This window comes from Mus musculus, chromosome 17, assembly GCF_000001635.26.
Source record: "Mus musculus strain C57BL/6J chromosome 17, GRCm38.p6 C57BL/6J".
In the NCBI taxonomy this organism is placed as follows: domain Eukaryota; kingdom Metazoa; phylum Chordata; class Mammalia; order Rodentia; family Muridae; genus Mus; species Mus musculus.
The window spans coordinates 27,749,165-27,768,698 of record NC_000083.6 but is presented as its reverse complement, the minus strand read 5'-3'; the positions used below and the strand labels follow the sequence as shown (position 1 = coordinate 27,768,698).

At 51.0% G+C, this 19,534-nt stretch overlaps 1 protein-coding gene across 3 annotated transcripts in view; it reads left to right on the top strand.

The window, feature by feature from the left end:
• Ilrun (inflammation and lipid regulator with UBA-like and NBR1-like domains) overlaps nucleotides 1-17,467 on the top strand; it is a 69,311-nt gene extending 51,844 nt beyond the window's left edge. Inside the window, exons 4-5 of one of the 3 annotated variants that reach the window (NM_001044719.2) lie at nucleotides 460-563; nucleotides 14,704-17,467. In NM_001044719.2, the coding sequence (NP_001038184.1) occupies nucleotides 460-563; nucleotides 14,704-14,739 (140 nt within the window). In that variant the 3' untranslated portion in view covers nucleotides 14,740-17,467. Of the gene's footprint in view, nucleotides 1-459; nucleotides 789-14,703 lie in introns of all 3 variants that reach the window. The other 2 variants (NM_001033279.3, NM_001271511.1) reach the window with 2 other exon arrangements.
• The last annotated feature ends 2,067 nt before the right edge of the window (nucleotides 17,468-19,534 follow it).

Sequence of the window (19,534 nt, the reverse complement as noted above, 5' to 3'; positions counted from 1 at the left end):
TATTTATAATGCCTTTTGCTGCGCTTCTCTTTGTGAACAGTAGGTGGTCATTTTAAATTACCTCCCAAGTGGGACAAGGCTAACTATGTTGTAATTCTAAAGTCAGCATTTTTAGCTTCAAGAACACTGCCTTACCAGAATGATCAGGGTTAAGCACATGCACAGAGAGCAGCTCGTTGTGAACTGGAGCGCTCCGGTTCCGCGTGCTCGCTGGGAGTGACTTGCAGATATGACCGTCAGCTGGGAAGGAAGCCCTCCCTGCAGCCTTGGGGGTCCCACCACAGACATGGGCCAGAGCTTGCCCTTGGCATTACTGAAGGCAGAGAAGCGTGTGCTGGGCACTCAGAGCACTGCCTGCGGAGCTCGGCCTCTCAGGTATAGGTAGTGTTTGGGTTTTTGGTGGTGACGGCCTGGGCCAAGGGTGGGCCTGGCATTGACTCAGCTGCCTTTTTGTTTCAGATGTCATCTGGGTGATTCTCAGTGTGGAGGTGGGTGGACTTTTAGGAGTAACGCAGCAGCTGTCATCTTTTGAAACGGAATTCAACACACAGCCACATCGCAAGGTAGAAGGAAACTTCAACCCGTTTGCCTCTCCCCAAAAGAACCGACAATCAGATGAAAACAACCTAACAGACCCTGGGGGTTCCGAGTTCGACTCGATCAGCAAAAATACATGGGCTCCTGTTCCTGAGCAAAGCGAGCAAGATCAGGATAGACTGTCACAGAGCTCTGTAAATCTGTCCCCCAGCAGTCCCGCAAACAACTTATCAGTAGTGACTTACAGTAAGGTAGGTGCCCTCGGAGGAGGGGCAGGTGGTGGGCCCTGGGATTCCTGACACTTCTTCGTGGCAAACCTACAATGCTAGACCACCACTGCCCAGAGCAGCTGTGGCTCCTTAACTGCTCAGCACTCCTGCCCGTAGTCACCATGAGTCAGCCGTCTTTCTTCCCCGTGTGAGTGCCCTGTGGCTGCTGCTTCATCCCCATGTGTAATTCATTTCTGTCTCTGTTCTGACTCGGGTGTTGAAATCTGAGGCTATTTACCGTTAGTATTTTTAAAACTGTCAAAATATCATTATCAGTGCCTCCGGGGCAGGAGTATGCTGAGCTTCGTCATCTCAGCGCGCTATGCAGCGGGCTCCTGCTGTGCCTTCTCGCTCTGGGCGGGTTTATCCTGAGTAAAGTGTCCAGCTCCGTTATTCTATCCTAAGATTGTTGTCCGTGACTGTACTCTGTCACAGTGTTGAGTTCAGTTTGCTTTCCCTCATGGCTTCCTCCCCCGCACCTTGGAGTGGCTCAGAGTGAAATTTTGACTTTGCACATGTAGGAGATAAATGAGGAACTGACTGACATTCAGCATTCTGGCTCTTGAGAGGCTGCGCTGTGTGTGTGAATTGCCAGTTTCTGTGCTAGCCAGCTCAGTGGTTCCCACTCACTGTTCAGGTAAAGATGGCTCCCGGTTACTGGTTGGGCCTGAGCCCACAGCTAGGGTTGCTGTGACAACTCAGCTCTGTGTGCACACTCCTCCCATGTACAGAACTGTCTCAGGTCCACCTGTGCTTCAGGCTAACTCTCAGCCTTGGAAGGTAGACTGAGCTGTGTGCTGGAGGTCAGGGTAGTCTACTCACTGTGTTTTGTGGACAGTCATAGGAGCTAGCTTTATTCACTTGAGAGGATTCACAATGATTTCTGTGTGCTGAGGTGGTCATTGTGTCAGGTGGGCCAGGCAGTGACTTGGCCTGCGTTAAGGAAAGGCTCCACTATCTCTGGTTTTGAGGTAGGATCCTCCGTTCTGTGCCTCTCAGGTACTGGGCTTACAGGCTTGATTTCAGCACAGCTGGCCAGGACTCCACATCTTCATATTCACACAAGTTTTCTCTCTTAGACAAGGTCTCATAGCCGAGATTGGCCGCACATGTGCTGTGTAGCTGAGGAGGGTGGCCTTGAACTTGTTTTCCTGTGTCCATAGACGCTAACTACAGACAAGCCCCACACCTCATTCTCCACTGTGTTGAAGATGGAGCATGGCCTCATGCAAACTAGGCACACACCCTCCCAACCAAGCTACATCCTAAACCCAGAGTATTGTCTTGAAAGCTCTCTTTGTTGCCCATATAGCAAGTAGAACATCCAGCCTTGACCAAGCAAAGCCCCATTCAGTAGAAAGTCAACGCAGCTAAGGTCAGTGGAAGGGGAAAGTTGGCAGAAGCAGCTCACATACTCGATTGTTTGCAGAACAGGGCGCTGCTTTACTCAGCTGGGCCTTGTACTGAGCATGACAGCCGTCTCAGGGAGTTCTGGCTAAGGAGCTGATGTCAGTTCTAGCTGTGGACCATCTTCTTCTTCAGGGATTGAGGTTTCTAACCAGTTGCAATGGTTATTTACATGTTTACAACAGAGGCAAAGGGCTGAGCCTCCTGCCAGCCTAAGGCCCTGCTCAGCCCTGCTGCTAGTGCTAGACAGTGAGTGGGAGGAAGGCCACTTACTTCACGTGCTTAACTGACTAGCTTATACTCTCACTGCCCACCCCACCCCCATTTAAAAGTAACTTTTCAGTGCTGGAGAGCGCCCACATGGCAGCTCACAATCAACTGTAACTACAGTTCAGGGGCTCCACCGCCTTCTGACCTCCACAGGTGCCAGGCATGCAGAGCAAACATCCATACACATAAATTTGGTTGATTAATTGCTTGCTTGTTCGTTCATTCATTCATTCATTCATTCATCCATTCATTCATTCGTTGTTTTTTCGAAGCAGGGCTTTTCTGTATAGCGGTGGCTGTCCTGAAGAACTGACTCTGCCTCTCACTCCAGTGCTGGGAGCGCCACCACACCTGCTCCACACATACACTTTTAACTCATCTTAAATGCAAATAAAATCAGCTTCTGAGCCAGTGAGGCGATCAGAGAGTGGAGGTGCTGAGAAAGCCAAGACTCAAACACCAGGAAAGTGCAGGTTGTCCTCACTTGCGCGTATGTGCTGTGCCGTCCCCGCACTATACACATTCCAGATGATATCCAGGAAGGCTTGGGCAGACTGGATTAATAATGTGAAACTTCATCTTTTTTTTTTAAGATTTTTATTTATTATTATACATAAGTACACTGTAGCTGTCTTCAGATGCACCAGAAGAGGGCGTCAGATCTCATTACGGATGGGTGTGAGCCACCATGTGGTTGCTGGGATTTGAACTCAGGACCTTTTGGAAGAGCAGTCAGTGCTCTTACCCGCCAAGCCATCTCACCAAACCCGTGAAACTTTATCTTAAAGAGACATTGGGACAAGCGTTGTTGTTGTTTTTAAACCAAGCAAAATCTTACTCAGAAAAAAGTATGAAACATCTGGCTATGTTTTCTGTGTCCATCGAGATGTGTTGACTTCCTCCTTTGGAATGGCACAGGCAGTGGTCAGTGAGTAATGACCACATTGCTGTAAGTAGAGCAGTTCACTGTCCAATCAGCCCGAGGATTAGAGTGCCGATCCCTGCCCACACTGACCATGCAGCAGGAAGATTAGCTGCTCGCAGAGCAGTTCAGAGTCAAGTTTGAGTCAGAACTTCAGTTGTGTCATTTACAGCAGGAAAGCAAGTGTTGGCAGGAGGAGTGGAACAGAACAGGGGTAAGGAAAGGGGTTCGCAGAGGTCACCTGAGCTTAGAAGTGGCTGAGACAGCCATATGGGGAGAGTGACAGTGATGCAGGGAGCTGTGAGTGATGGGTCGTGTCGGCCGCTTCCCGTGTGCTTCTCTGAAGAGGAGTGGACGACACAGTCACAGATGGCTTTGGCGGTACTGGAACTACCTCCGAGTACTGCCACATGCCTTTAACCCCAGCACTCAGGAGGCTGAGGCAGGACAGTCAGGGCTCCACAGAGAGACCATTCTGTCTCGAAAAAACAAACAAGCAAAAAGACAAATATTGGTATAGAGGGATTAAAGAAGGGCTCAGCGTCCAGAGCACTGGCTGTTCTTCCAGAGAACCAGGTTCAGTTCTCAGCACCTATATGGCAGCTCACAACCATCCTTACTTCAGTTCCAGAAGATCTGACTCCACCTTGTGGCCTCTACCAGCACTGCATGCACATGCAAAATACCCATACATGCAAAAACAAATAAATTGAATATGTATAGATATATGCATATGTGTATATGAAACTGCAATGGCTACAAGTAGAGATTTGTCTAATAGTGAGCCTGAAAGGCATGTGTGTGGGTGGCTCAGTGGTTAAGGTACTTGTTGCTGAGCCTGACCCACGTGGTGAAACAATAGAACCAACTGTCACGTTGTTCTCTGACCTCCATGTATGCACTATGTTATTTTTTAAAGAGACATTAAAGGTATAGGTAAGGAGGATGACAGATAGTTCAGTGGTTAAAAACCATTTGCTGTTCTTAACAGAGGACCCACATCAGGCAGCTCACAGCCACCTGTAATTCCAAGGGATCCAGCATCCTACTCTGCCTCCTAGGACACCTGCACACATGTACATTATACTCAGGCACACGTACAGTCAGTCAATCAGGAAAGCATAGGTGATCCTAAACAGCTGTATTTAGCTTGAGAACACAGGGGTAGTTGGTTCTTGAAGTAGACATGCTTAAAGTTGTGAATAGTGTCCTTGGCCCAGTGAGGAGAGCTACTTTTGAATTGTTCCTAAATGCTCAGGCATACTTTGCCTGTAGATGAGGAAACAAACGTTCTGAGGGGCTGCGTGCCTTGCTGAGTGTCACAGCAGGAAACAGGTAGCACACTGCAGGTGTGGGTGCCCTATGGCTGAGAGGTCTCTGCCCCCTCTGGGTTGCTGTGCTTGCTTCCCTAGGCCCTCTCATTGGCTGAATGAACTGTGTTGTGGACCAGCAAGGACTGAGGTGACTGGGTGCCATCAGGGCCGGAGGGAGGCAGCATTGAGGTGTGCTGAGACGCTGTGGTATGGAGCTGCCTGTGGTGTCTCCTTAGACAGCATTCCACTTGCTGAGGGTTGAGAGTGTCCTCTTCACATTTGAACTCTGAGGGCAAACAAGCCAAGTGCCGTTTATGATAGAAGGGACTGCAGAGTGCGGAGGGCATGTGCTTCACCTGCTGCTGTCCTCAGTGGTGGGGGGCCTGAGGGGGGCTGTGTCGGATGGGCAGCTGTGGGCATCAGCAGTTGGCAAGAGATTGGAATCACCTAGGCTGGTAGGCCAGAGAAGAACAAGATGCTCTTGGAAGCCCATCTCCATGCGAGGTCTCTGGAGATGGAGTCTGGCTAATGGGAGCTGTACAGACAGGTGTGTGGAAAGAGTAGACCTACTGAAGTCAAAAAGGTGGTCTCGTGACCCGCATCTCTGTGTGCTTTCTGAGACCTTCCAGAACAGTAAGACCAAGTGATTCAGGACAGGTGGGAATAAGTGTGAGGCTGTGGGGCAGCAGGTGCTGTCTGTCCTTCCTGTCTGCAGCAAAGAGCCTTTTACATACACCAGGCAAGCTAAACCCCAGGGCAAGTACGGCCATTTTGTCTCAGCTCTGGGAAGAAGCAGGCTGCTGTTTGTTGTGTGCTTCCACCTTAAACTGGATCACAGCCGGAGCCTCTTAGTATTTCTGCCAAGCCCTGGTTCAGAAGGAGAACATGTGATTGTCTCTGCAGCCTTCTGCTCGTTCCTCCTTCCACTTTGCCATAGCCACAGCCAAGTGCCGTCTGCCTTTCGTGCCCACAATCCCACCTCTACCCTGTATTTTTAGGAATACAAATGTGTGTGTACCAGAGAGAGGGAGTGTGTGCGTGTGTGTGCATCCACGTGCGCGCACGCTCATGCGCCTCTGCCCAGCATTTTTGAAAATACAAACATGCACATGTGTATATGTGCACTTATGCACCATAGTGCTTGTCTGAAGGTCAGAGGTCAGCCCTGCAAAGTTGGTTCTATCTTAATCATTTGGGCCCCATAAATGAACCTGCAGTTGGCAGTAAGCAGTCTTACCTGATGAGCCTTTTGGTGTACCCTGGGGCTAGCTAAAGCATACAAGCATTAATCTCGGACGAAGCACTGGAAGGGTCGGTGTGACCCACAATGTGCTCATGCTGTCTGCACTGTTGGGGCTGAGCCGGTCTTTTACTCTGTGGGTACAGCGGCCACGACTCAAATCTTCTTATCTGCTTTGAAGCAGCCACAGATTTAACGTACTAGCCTGGAATAGCGATGTACACTTTTAATCCCAGCTCTCTGGAGGCAGAAGCAAGAAGATCTCTGTGAGTTCGAGACCAACCTGATTTTATACACACACACACACACACACACACACACACATATATAGAGAGAGTGTGAGTGTGTGTGAGTGTGAGTAAAGGTTCAAGGACAGCCAGAGATAGGGAGAGAGACCCTATATCAAAAAGGAAGGTTAGCATAGTAATAAGGAGCAGTCAGGGGAGGGCCAGTTGAAGTAGGCCCAGCGTGTGACAGTTTACCAGAGACAGTTAGTGTCACTAGCTGGCTAATGATTTCATGAAAGGGCCCCTCTGCAGCTCTCCTGGGTAGTCTTAGTAACCAAGTAGTTCTAGGGATTTATGACTGCCCTGTTCAGGCTCCTCAGCATTTTAGAGGAGGAGCCAGGCAGGTGCTACTCCTGCCCCAGTAAACACCTTGGCCTGGTAAGCTTTCTCTCCGTCGTCAGGGAGGGAGGAGATTCCTGAAGAACGTCTCTGATCTCCTGGGTTCAGATTTTGTTGGCATTGAAATTGCTACTGTGACAAAAGCTTGTATAGTCCCTGAAGTCACAGAAGCAGCTGTCTTCCGTCCCCCAATTGTCCTGCAGAGGGTGCAGTCTCTGTAGTCACTGAAGCAGCTGTCCTCCATTCCCTGATTGTCCTGCAGAGGGTGCAGTCTCTGGCTCTACTTTTTCCTGAGCATGCTCTATAGAGTGGGGACAGTCTCAGCGGCCGGCCTGCTAATTTTGGCAGGCTCTGTTCTACAGAGGCTGTGTAGGATGCTAGGCTCAGAGACAGCCAGTTCAAGCCCCGAGGTAGAGATGTGCCTGGTGGGTTCAAGGAGTGAGAACAAGGTGGGGGTGCTGCAGGGGAGGCGAGGCTGAGTACAGTGTGAAGTCAGGGCAGAAATCAGGTGGCAAAGCTTTAGGGATGTCGTGAAGGACGCCATGGTCACTCTGCCCTGCATAGAACAGAGAGCAGTGGAAGCAGAGAGGCCTCCTCAGCAAGAGCGCACAACGGATGTGGGGTGTGAGGAGAAAAGACAGAGAGGTTAGAAGGGTGGGGTCAGGAGCCGTGCGTTCCATAGAGGGAAGAGCAGCCTCACACTAGATAGGAAGGTTAAGAGAGAAGGATAGGATAGGATCAGAGTTGTACGTCTGAGTGTTGCGTCACACGAATGGCGTCTAACCTTGTATCGCGGTTGTCATTCTCTAGATGATGGCTGACTCGAAGCTGTTGGTGTGTGTAAGAAAGTCCAGAGCCTAAGCTGTGCTCTCAAACACACCTAGAGCATCATTGCTGCAGTTTGCATAGACTCCAACTCAGGCAAAAACTCATACATAGAAATTACAAACCAGTCAGCCAAGCAAGCAAGCAAACCAAAAGGAAGGACGGAAAGAAAAAAGGATGTGCGGCGGCCAGGCATCGTGGTTGCAGATCTTTAGTCTCAGCAGAGGTAGATGGATCTCTGAACTGGAGGCCAGCCTCGTCTAGCCAACTCTGCAGAGTTAACCCTTTTCCCACCCCCACCCACAAAGAAAAACCTTTAAGAAGAAAGACAAAGGCTTGTTATGTAGCTCACACCTCCAATTCTGAGGAGGCAGAAGCAGGCAGACAGCCTGAGATATGCAGCACGTTCCAGGCCAGGGAGGCCACGCAGACAGACCCTGTCACCTACAAGAGAAACCCATCTAAAGCCACACAGGCCTAGAAGCTGAGGCAGGACAAGAGTTTGGGTGACAACCACTAGCAACCCAAAATCCAAGGGAGACAGCCAAGGCCCTGGGTTAGAGATGTCTGTGAGCCACCATGGGCGGGCTTGGAATCAAACTTCAGTCCTTCTCAGCACCCCCCATCCCATCCCTGCTCTAGGACTTCCATAGTTGCAGAGAATAATACAGTAGTCACCAGTGCCTGCCACCTTTCCACGGCACTTAATAGTAGGCCGTGGCCAGAACCCAGTTAGAGTCGGGTGTTTCTAGCACATTTTGATGAATGGTATTGGTTGTCCTGTGCACACGGTCTGTATGTACATTTGTGTCAGGTGTGGAGGGAGACTCCTCACTCACCTGTAGCAGTTGAGAACCCATGACCAAGGAGGAAGAAGCAAGAGGGAGGAGCATGAGCCCCGCCCACCCGGCAGCCTGGCACATTCTGTACAGAAAACGTTTGTCAGGCAGGGGACTCTGGGTTTGATGCAGTGCGATGACTGCATCTCCTGAAGGCCCAGAAGAACTAGGTGTTTGCATTGGCATGGACTGTATGTGCACTTCAAAATAATTTAAGCAAACAGTGTGGACCTAGAAAATGTCTTTTGTTAGGTAGCATTGCTGATTGACTGAAGCTGAGAAGTATGTCCAGGAACTCTCCTTTGTACCTCAGCAGTTTCAAAGCCATCAAGCTCCTCTGTGTTTGTTTTGGGGCTCTGGGCATTGTTTCAGATTGCTGACACTGGTCAGGCTTGTAGCACAAGACAGCTGTGTTCTCAGGATTGCCAGCTTGTCACACTGGTCATGTCACAACTATCTCTCCCTTTTCCTCTCCCCTCTGCATTGATTTCTGCTGGGGTTCTAAGGTAGGGTCTGTGGACAGCATTTCACCACTCAGTAGTACCCAGGCTTCTCTGGCGACTCCAACAGAGATGTTCAGCGTGTGAGAACCCATGCTTATCCCAGAGTGAAAGAATAGCTTCCCTCCCTGCAGAGCCCTGAGGGACTGGGGATTTTTGCTGGTAGTGGGTTCCTAAGGACCAGTCACAACTGTCTGCTCTGTACAGAGGCAGCTTCATGGTGTGTGGTCAGTCATGCGTCTCCTCTGCACAGCCTCTGCTGATCCCTGTCTTTAAAGTGTCACCAGTGTGCCTCACCATGACAGGGACATAAGCCAGACAAGAGAAATAGAATGTGGAAAAATTGGATTTTTCCAGCTTTTCTCTTTGCTTTCAAAAAAAAAATGTATTGTGCTACAATCAATTTTTAAAATGTTAATATAATTTTTAACTCTGTGTGTATGTGTGTGTGTGGGGAGTGCCCATCAGTGCCCTCACAGGGCCTCAGGGCCTCTGGAGTGTAAGTGTTAGTCAGAGGCAGCCGGGAGCTGAGTTCTGGCCCTGGGAAAGCATCCGGCATCCAAACTGCTGAGCCACCTCTCCAGTCCCTCTTCCTTTTGAGATTTTTTAAAAATTTTTAAATTTTAACATTGCTTTTGTGGGTGTGAATGTGGTTGTGCATGCCACAGCTCATGTGAAAGTTGGGGTGACTTGTCTACAGTGCGGGGCCCATTGAACAGTTTTCAGTCTCTGTTGTTGCAGGGAGCCCACATTAGCCCAATTCTTGTATTTCCGCCTCCTGAACACTGGGGTAGAAGCTGTTTGTGCTTCCGTCAGCTTCTTTGGATGGATGATGGGAGGGGTTTGAGACAGGGTCTTAACTGCATAGCTGTGGTTGGCCTGGCACAAGCAGAAGCCTTCCTGCTTACGCCTCTGCCTCCCGAGTGCTGGGATTGAAGGCATATGCCACCATGCCTGGCTGATTTCCTTCTTTTTTAGAGATCTCCTTGCCCTAGGAGAGGCCAGAGAGAACCCTGTCCACAGCATCTCATCTAGGTTCTAGCATACTGTTCTAGCGGAAGACTGCTTTGTATAGGCTACATAAGCCCTCTAGCAACTGAACCTACTCTCTGGCCCTCAGATACTTTCGAAGCTTCGGTTGGATTGGCTCCTCGAGGCAGGTTTCTTAGTTGGGTCAGGGAAAGGTTGAAGGCTGGCAACGCTTGCTGCGTATGGGTACCTGGGATGGGGAGGGGAGAGAAGTTAGGTGTGTGGATGCTGAGGAGGGTGGACAGAAGCGAGTGGCTGACAGGATGGATAGGCTGGGACAGTGCACAGACAGGAGTAGTTTAGACCATCTGGGGAACTGCCACAGAGATTGGAATAGAATGGTTTACAAGGCACTCAGAACCTTTAAGTAGTTTGACAGAATCGGAAGGCTATGACTCCCGTCTACCCTGATAGGTCCTCAGGCCTGAAATAGGTGCCCACACTCACCTCTGGCAGCACAGAAATAAATATGTCTTTGAACTTTAGAGTATTTTCCCAGGAAAGTGGCAACGCCTGGCACACCGTCACCCAGCAGGTGGGGGATGAGTTTGACTAGTTTGATTTTGCTGATTTGTCCATTTCCTGTTAGTGAGAGCCTTGGATCCCATCACGTTGGTCGGTCTCCAGCCCTAGATGGCCAGTCCCTCCAGCAGGGCTGCAGCACTTGATACGTGCAGTCCAGTGTCAAGACAGCACTTCCTGCAAAACCTTGTACTTATCTATGTTTGCATTGGGCAAGCAAAGCTAGGAAGAGGATGAGCAGGCCTGGGGGGGGGGGGGGAGCGGTTCCCTGCATGTAGCAAACCGTCCTCTTTATTAGCCTGTGTGAACCTTTTTATTTATTTAAACCAAGTCACAAAAGTGAAATAAAGACAGGTATACGAAAGTTTCCATGTTGTGGTTTGTCTAAGCAAGTTTTCAAATAGAGGGGAAAAGATTAACCCAAATGGTCTCTGGGAAATGTCCTTTTTGAAGAAATTTCAGCTTCTTTTTGGCACCTTCCCCCAAGATAATAGATAAGAACTCAGTCCCCAGCAGAGCAAGTCCCTTCCTTCATTTTTAGCACAGTATGGAAGGATTGGTGGAATGGTCCGTGCGCAGAAGCAGCTGGCTGTCAAACGGGGACTTAGGAGAGAAAGGAGATGTGACTGAGGCAAAGCTAGTTCTCAGTGATTTGCTTGCTCGTTTGACTATGTTGCAATGAAGTTAATGTGGGTGTTTGCTTCTTTGATGACTGTTAGTTTAAGTTCAAACATTTTACATCTAGAAATACAAAATATGAAAATTTTAAATACCAATAGGATTCGTCAAGTGGAAAACTATACTAAGAACCTCTGTTTCATATAAAAATGGTACGCTATATACGAGATACTAATAAACTGTTTAGTCTTGGGTCCCATCCCTCAGTCAGCTTATTATGTGCAGATATTCCAAAAGCTGGGGGAACAATCCCAAACACCTCCAACAGAAGTGTTTCATATTCAGACAGTCAGTGTGCACCCCTCTTTGGGGAGGCTTATGCTGGCACCGCAGTTTAGGACTCGTGTATTAACAGGCCCCCCCTCGCAGAAGCTCATAGACTAGCCATGCCTCTCGCTGCTGCACAGGGTTAGCATCGTGAGGACCGGTTCAGGCAGTTGTTGGTGTTGGGTTTGCTTTGCAGACTGTATAAGAAGTCCAGGTCTTTTCTCCACAAGTAATAAGGCTTGACCCTGGGCAGCACCTGCTGGGCATGTTACCACCGAGCCCCGCCCACATCTTCAGCATACAAGGGCTAGATCTTAAATTGTTCTTGAGGAAAATAAGGATGGGTTTATGTGAACTTCCATTCATACATAACAAAATATTTTAGAAAGGCAGTCCGCTTGTGGCTTGCTGTAGTTAATATTGCACTTCAGACCATTCAGGACCTGACCCAGCTGCCCTGACTGTTCGCCTGGCTCAAAGCAGCGTGATCTCTCAGGGGCAAACAGCAGACATCTGTTGACTGCATGTGGAGCTTGTGTTCATGTAGGCCCTGCTGGAGGGCCTCACTGCCTGCACACTGGCTGCTGGACTGACTGTAAGCTTGACAGCCTCTGCAGGCCTGAGGTGCTCCTCCTCCTCTGGCAGAGGTGCTAGGACAGTTCTTTACTGGATTGGTGTCCTCACATCATGGTTGGCATGGCTAATGGGACTGATAAAGGAGGGTGGCTCTCTACCATGCTGATGAGTTGACTTCTGTGTGGGTCAGAATTGAATTCGGAGCTCTCTGGTACCGTCTGGGGCTACATCCCTCCATCTGCTTCCCTTACCACAGCACACTGCTACAGAAGATAGGGAGTGAGAGTCAGTGCTAGGGAGGCAGTTCAGTGGGTAAAGTGGGTGCCGCAGGAGCTCGAGGAGCTGAGCAGGGTGCAGTGCTCTGTCCCCGAGTCCAGTGCAGGGGAGGTGGAGACACCTGGACCTTAGGGCTCCCTGGTCAGTCTGGCTAGATTGAGGTTCAGAGCGACCATCTCCACATCCATGGCAGGTGCATGCAAAGCCGTCACTCAAAGCCGTCACTCGACTGTCCACTGGTTTGTAGGACTGTGGCAGAGTCTGAAATGTGGATGGGCCGTGTGTGTGTCCTGCCTGCTGACTTTCCCATGCCTCAGTTGTGCCACACAGGACGCCCAACATGCTGATTTTGGAACCTTCAGCAGTCTCTCTTCTACAGCAGGCACCATGTTGCCTGTGTCCTATGGTCTCCTTATGACACACAAGATTCTGCATGTAGGACCTCTAGGTCACGAGGTGGTTTCCAAACAGATGGCTCGCTCCTCCCTCCTTTTCTTGAAGTGACAGCAGTTATATTGTCCCTGGATCACCTTTGCACAGTTAGACATCAGCTCTTTAGCTATGCTGCTCTTGATTTGAAAGAGAATTACATAGGCTTTGTCTTTCCAGAAGACCTAGAACCTCAGTTATAAGAGAATCAAAGATAACCACAAGCTAAGCCAGTAAGACACACTGGTAGGTCTGAGGGTCCAACATCAGGCGTCATTCTGAGAGCACACATCCGTGTCCCTGCCCCTGCCCAGGGCATGCATCTCATCATGACTGTTAATTGGGGAATAGGAGAGGTCAGCTGTTTGGAAGTCACATACACTCTTATGTAAGCATTCACAGACAAGCCACAGGCCTGGGGATGCAGCAGTCATGGTGGGGGCGGGGCAGGGTGGGTCCTTCATCTGAAAACAAACCCAGCTTGCTCTGTGGTTTTCTTCCTGCTCAGACATCTGAGCATCTTGTTATGTATGGAGAGACTCTAAGTTCCCCTACAGGTCGTTCTGGTGAGTTCTGCTGCTGGGAAGTGCTGATTCAGGGCAGCTTGCCTTCAGCTGCTGTGTTCTGACTGCTGGCGCATGAGAGCCTCCAAGGGCTGCGCCTGTGGCATCCTGTCACCCTAAACATCAACTTCTTGGCTCCCTAGGACAAGTTAACCCCCATTATGGGATGGAGCATCACTTGTCTCTAGATCTCAGACTATAGAGCATGTTGATGCTTTTGCAGCACCTGGTGGAGAGTTGACTCCCTCCCTCCCTTCCTCTGCCCTTCCCTTTCTCACTCTCCCTCCTCCCTCCTCGACTCCCTCCCAGTTCTCCTCCTCTGTTGATTACACACATGCACACACACACACAGAGACACACACACCACTGAGCAGCTAGAGAGAGACATACTAGTACTTCTCATCCTTAGTAGCTTTGCTATCTGATGGCATTTTCCTTGACATTCTGGCTTTCAGTGTCCTGAGCCAGGCACTGTATGTTATACAGCTACCTGGAAAATAGGTAGCTATGTGGAGGAATCAGTGTGTGTGAGGGAAGTGTTGTCCATCCATCTGGGTTGTGTGGTGAGCATGCAGAGTGAGGATCCTGCCTTTGCCTCCCAGTGCTGGGATTAAAGGTGTGCACCATCACTGCCCTGTGGAGCTTCGTTGTTAGTATCAGGCAGACAGGATGAATGTCTTCACCACCCAGCAAGGAAAATAGGAAGAGCCTTTCGGATGGGGCTGGCCAGGGGACTCGGTGTTCAGAGCACTTGGTGCTCCTGCCAAGGGTGTAGGTTGCTTCTGAGCACTTACCTGTAACCTAAGCTCCTAGGGACCCAACACCTGCTCCTGGCCTCCATGGGTCTGCATGCATGTATACATTAACTCACATATGCACATATATGTAATAATGTCCGTCTTTAAAAGAATCCCAGTCTACACCAGGTTACATAGTGAGACCCTGTCGTAAGCAAGACAAAAAAGGTCAAGGAAAGGAAGCATCTCGTGATGTGAAATGTGGCGGGAGGGACAGTGCTGTCCTCAGATGTGCTCCTGTCTCTCCTAGCAGTTGTCCCCTCGCTGGCCTCAGTCTGGGAAAGTAGCAGCCCCGAGGCCAGGCAGGCACTTGCCACCTTACTCTCAGGATGCAAGTGAGGATTAAGGACAGTGTGGGGCAGGTTCTGGTACTGTGTGTGCTGCTTTTACATGTATTCATTTTGTGTGTGCCACAGCCTGCATGTTAGAGCCAGAGGACAACTTGTAGGGTCAGTTCTCCTTCCACCATGTGGATTCCGGGAACTTAGCTCAGGGCCGTAGGCAGCTTCCTCCACTGCATCCACCATGTTGCAGTGGAAAGCAGAACCGTGAGAGCTCGATGTCAGGCTACTTGAAAGGTATGCAGCCCAGCCGGAAGAAAGTGGGCACCGGTGAACTGCCTATCACAAGGCAGGCAGTGTCTCTGCCGCTTGCTGTGGGGTTCAGTGGGAAACTGAACAGCTGTTCCCATCCTGGTCCTGGGTCTGATGAGATGCTCAGGCCTGGGGCAGTGACCCTCGTGCCTCTGCCTGGGGCTGGCTTTGCTTGTCAGGCAGCACTGGGAGACTCCATCACTGACTGTCTTCACTCTCTTCCAGGGGCTCCACGGGCCTTACCCCTTCGGCCAGTCTTAAACGGGTGTCAGCAAGAAGAAAAACTAACAAAAGACAGAAGGCCTGACTTTGGGGGGAGAGGGCAAGGGGTTCCTCTGGATTGCAGACCACATCGCACGGACCCCTGGCTCAGACCCCCACCTACCCCCCAATCACAGAAGAAGAGGAAGAAAGAGACTAGTTTTGAGTGAACTCAGTATGCATGTGTGAATGCTGAACTGCAGGAGTGGTGTTGAGGCGACCGAGAAGATCCACGCAGCCATCTTGGGTTTTGGTGATGACGTCAGTCTAATGAGTTGTTAGGTCACTTGGGAAGGGGAAGAAATTTAAATGGGGGAAAATAAGCCATCTTTTTAAACAAAAATTATTTTACCTACAGAGAGGTTGTAGTTTTGAGCACATGTTAGTTCCTCCCTCTTCCCGATGTTCATCTTCTAAGTAAGGGACAGCATGCTACAGGACAGACCTGCTCTGGAAGCCTGTCATAGTAAGGCTGGCGTGGCACGTTTGGGGACTCTGCCAGTCGGAGTTGCTGGGCACATGCTGTGTACCACCGACTGCAGTCTGGCCCTGTTCTTAGTGGCATCTGCCAATGAGATATCACCTTCCCCCTCTCCTCTTTAATCTCTTGTTAAATTACCCCTTTGATATTGGTGTCTGTCAGCGTTGGGGCTTCTTAGTATCAGGACCTCTCTGAGGTAAGGACTTTCCTGTGTGGCCACAGAAACCTGGGGGCATTCCGTTGCAGAGGTGTCCTCTGTCACGTGTGTAACAGCTGGAACACAGTGGCCGTCTTCCCTCGGCTCTTGTTGGTGTGTGCATGTGCTGCGTGCACACCGGGTTGTATGGCGTCAGCAGGTGTGAGCTGTCCCTTGCTTCTCTTGTCACACAGTGCCCCTTCCCCACGTGTCCTGTGGCTCCAGCCATTACAGAGTGAAGGTGCAACCCCATGTGGGAGCCCCACTAGTGACCACTCCCTGAGAGGCCGCAATCAGGTGGGAATGAAAAGGCCTCCTCCAGCGGGGCAGGCTGCTCAGTGTGGGTGGCAAGTTGTAGCCCAGCTGGAGGACAGGCCTTTGCTCCCTGGGCAGGTGCCCACTGGTGTCCCATGGAATCCACTCGGGTTGAAATGTGGATCTCTCCATGGGACTCTTTAACCAGGCTAGAACAGCTGTCTGCCAAAGATACAAGAATATGCAAAGTCCCTCCTCCTAACCCTCCTTCCCTCTAAGTCGGTGGCTTGAGAGCCGGGGATGTGGATTTGGTGTGGTTACAGGGTCCCCTGCCTGCCTCCAGCCTCCGTGTGCTCCAGGGTTGTGAGCAGAGCAGGAAGGTCAGGTGAGAGTGGCTGTAGGAGGTCCTCCAGCCCGGGTGCGTGGGTGCACAGGTGCGTGGGTGTGTGGAACGGGTCTGCTCTGCCTGCTTCTGTCTCTGTCTGGGTGTTTGAGTTCCAAAAAGTGTGTGGTGTTTGTTCCTCCTCATCCTCTTCTGAGACTGTTGATTTTAAACACTTGATTGTGAACGAAGAGCTTCTATGAAAACCCTCACCTTTCCATGTCCCAAAAACCAACACAAGTCCCTGGGGCGGGTGGAGAAGATGGTGGAGCCCCGTGAGACGGGGCTTCTGTGTGACCCTTACTTCCTCTGCACACTGGGACCCTTGAGCCAAGGGCAGTCCCTACCAGGTGCCCAAGCCGCAAGTCTCAGGGGGCTTTTGTCTGAGGACCTTCTTGGGGCCAGTCTCTGAGGACGCTGCCACCCTAGAGCACATGCATGCCCAGCCATTCTTCCTGCTTCTGGCCTCGGAGCTGCTTGTCTCCAGATGCCCTCCTGAAACCATGAGAAGCTTCAGCCTTGCCTCACTGGCTTCCCCATCTGACCCCACCAGGTACCACACTGTCACCCAGTGTCCTTGATCTCCTCTTGTTCCCCTTTCTGCTTGTAGCAGCCTCACTTGGCAAATGTAACGGCTCAGGTACCCTGGCTTCCTTCCCAGAAACAAGCCTTGCCTGTGCATCCTGGAGAGTTAGGTCCTTCAGAAGGCCAGAGCTGGGACAAGCCTTGACCCGTTCTGCAGCCCTTAGAGCCTTCACACGTGAGCACTAGGCCATCTTAGCAGAACCCCCATCTGGCAGCACATGCCAAGTTTCAGGAGGATTGGGGGGAGGCGGGTGCAGGCTTGAGAAGAATCTGGGTGTGTGGGTATGTGTGCACATGTGCATGTGGGTGTGTGTGTGCACATGTGCATGTGGGTGTGTGTAAGTATGTGTGCACATGGGAGTGTGGGTGTGTGTGTGTGCACATGTGTGGGTGTGTGTGCACATGTTTGGATGTGTGCACATGTGCATGCCTGTTTCTTTTTGCCAGGGAGACAACTGAATTTGGGGCATTTTTCTACAAACACAGCCTCCTCTCCCCCTGTATGGACTGGCTATAACCATAAGCCAGGCGCTTTCACCAAGATGGCTGGTGGCCAAGGTGGGCAGTAGGCATGAGCTTCCAGCAGGAAAGGACAAGAGAGTAGGCAGGCTTACAGGTGCAGACTGAGTGCTTCTCCGCCTGCCCTCTTCCCCTTGTTTCCTTGGGTGAGTGTGGGGGGCAGCCTGCTGTCCCTCCCACCTGCACAGTGATGCTGTCTGGTGGGGCCTCGTGGTGCCTAGGAGATGAAGATGAGGTTTTCCTTACCGTGTAAATGAATATTTGTATGATTAAATTAACACACACAAAAAAAAAAACCCCGCCTTTATCCTGTGTGCGTGTGATTCTGTTGCATCCTCGAGCTGCTGCCTGCAGCCTGTGTCACCCACAGTGCCTGTGGGAGAGAGAGAACTGCGATCCTGAGAAACATATTTTGGAAAGTATATTAGTCTCTGTAGGATAGCCATGACAGTGTCCAACAAGGGAGGAGAGAGTTCCTTTGATGGCTGAGGACCTGACCCCTGGACAGAGAGAGATGCTTTGTATCTGATGGTGACAGGCAGACCAGGGCCAAGCTGTCCCTTTCACGGGCTCATGGCTGGTGAGATGTTTCAGCTAACTTGACCCCTGATTCCACAGCCTCTCAAAATAGTGCCATGGCCAGGGCTCGCCAGAACCAAGGTCTCAGCAGGGAGTCAACCTTGGGTTACACTGGTATCTAGAGGGACCCAATGATGAAGAGGTAAAGAAACTGCCTCCAAATGGTCTGTGTGTCCTCACATATCACACCTGTTGATCACTGCCATCCCAGAGTGGAAGAAATGACAGCCAAGACCATGTTGACCACCCACTGCACTGTTTGGCCCTTAGTGTGTGTCCCGCACAGCGGAAGAACAGCGCTAAAAGACAGAGCAGCTTGGCCTTCTGTCCTCTTGGGAGACAGACAAGCCAGGGTCAGTTAGCGAGTCCTCTCCCACTGAGCTGCTGGCCGCCTATACATCTTACTTGGTTTCCTTGGTGGTTGGTTATCTTCCTGGGTGCTCCTCACTGCTTACAGGTTTCTGGGATGGACAGGAAACCTGAGAGTTAGGAACACACAGCAAGCAGTTGGCAGATGAACTAGCAGTCGGCCTCCTTGGGATCCTGTGTCCTTGGGGCTCACAGCGGTTCGAGAGCACAGGGGCAGCCTGAAAGGTTTCAGTGGCCAATCAAAGCAGATGGGCTTAATTGTGCAGATCTTCAGAGGTCAGAGCTGGAGGCTGGCCCAATGCTCCAGACCTGGAACCCCATTACTTAGGAAGTGGAAGCCAGAGGATGAGGGCTTCTGGGTCATTCTTAGATATGTGAGACCCTGTCTCAAAGTTCCCCCCCCCCCATCATTGCCCATGCTATCATTGAGCACACTCGGGAAGGCACTTCCCATGTCTCATAGCCCTGGATGAGGCAAGCTGGGACCCCAGGTCCTTGCACTGGGGCCTCCCAGGCCTCTTGGGCATTTTCACTAACTGAAGAGCCAATTCGGAGCTGCAGACCATGCATGGACCTCCCCTGTGCCTGGCAAAGTTGTATGTATTCAAGTATATCTCATGAGCCTGGGAATTTATGAAACAGAGATCGTAGTAATGTCCCCATAGGCAGCTCCAGGAACTTCAAGACACAGACTTGGTGGAAGAGACAAGGTCTCATAAATAGCTGATGCCCTGTGCCAAGCGCTGACGCAGTACTCCCCAGGAACCCCAAGTGTCCTCATCCATGACAGTGCACCTGTACCCTGCTTCCTTCCAGGTGCCTACAGCTGTTTGCTCTCCGCAGGGGAAGAACCCCACCCTGTCACCCAGGTTCCCCCCCCCCCCCAACACCTCTGCTCCTGAACAGTTATTTGCTTGGCAGAATCTGTTTATCTTTGGGGCTGTAACCTGTCAAGAAGTCACTGGGCCCTGAGAGAGAAGAGCAAGTTCAGTGGTAGCTCCTGGCCTGAGCCATTCCCACGCGGGCTGGGTGACAGGGAGGGGGCTCTTGGCTGAGTTTGGGGGTGGGGGCAGGCAGCTACAGTGGTCTGGGACCCAGCCCTCGCTGCAAAACAAGCATTCCAGTCACCTCCCTGCCCAGCTCAGGTTGTACTTGGACCTCCCACTCTGTTCCTGAGAAGGTCCCTCCCGACCTGGCCCCTGTGACCCAGCTGTTTCCCAGATATCACCTGGAGTCCAGGCTCGACCGGCTGCCAAGAGAGCAAGCACTGAATGCTCTCAAGACAGCCCCAGGCCCACCGATGGTAAAGGGACAGACAAGACCGCTTAGAGCTAGGACTGAGCGTAGGTGTGAGGTGTCCAGACAAGGTGACAGATCTCTGAGATGGACATGATGCTTTCAAGACGAGGACCATGCGTTTTGTGTCTCT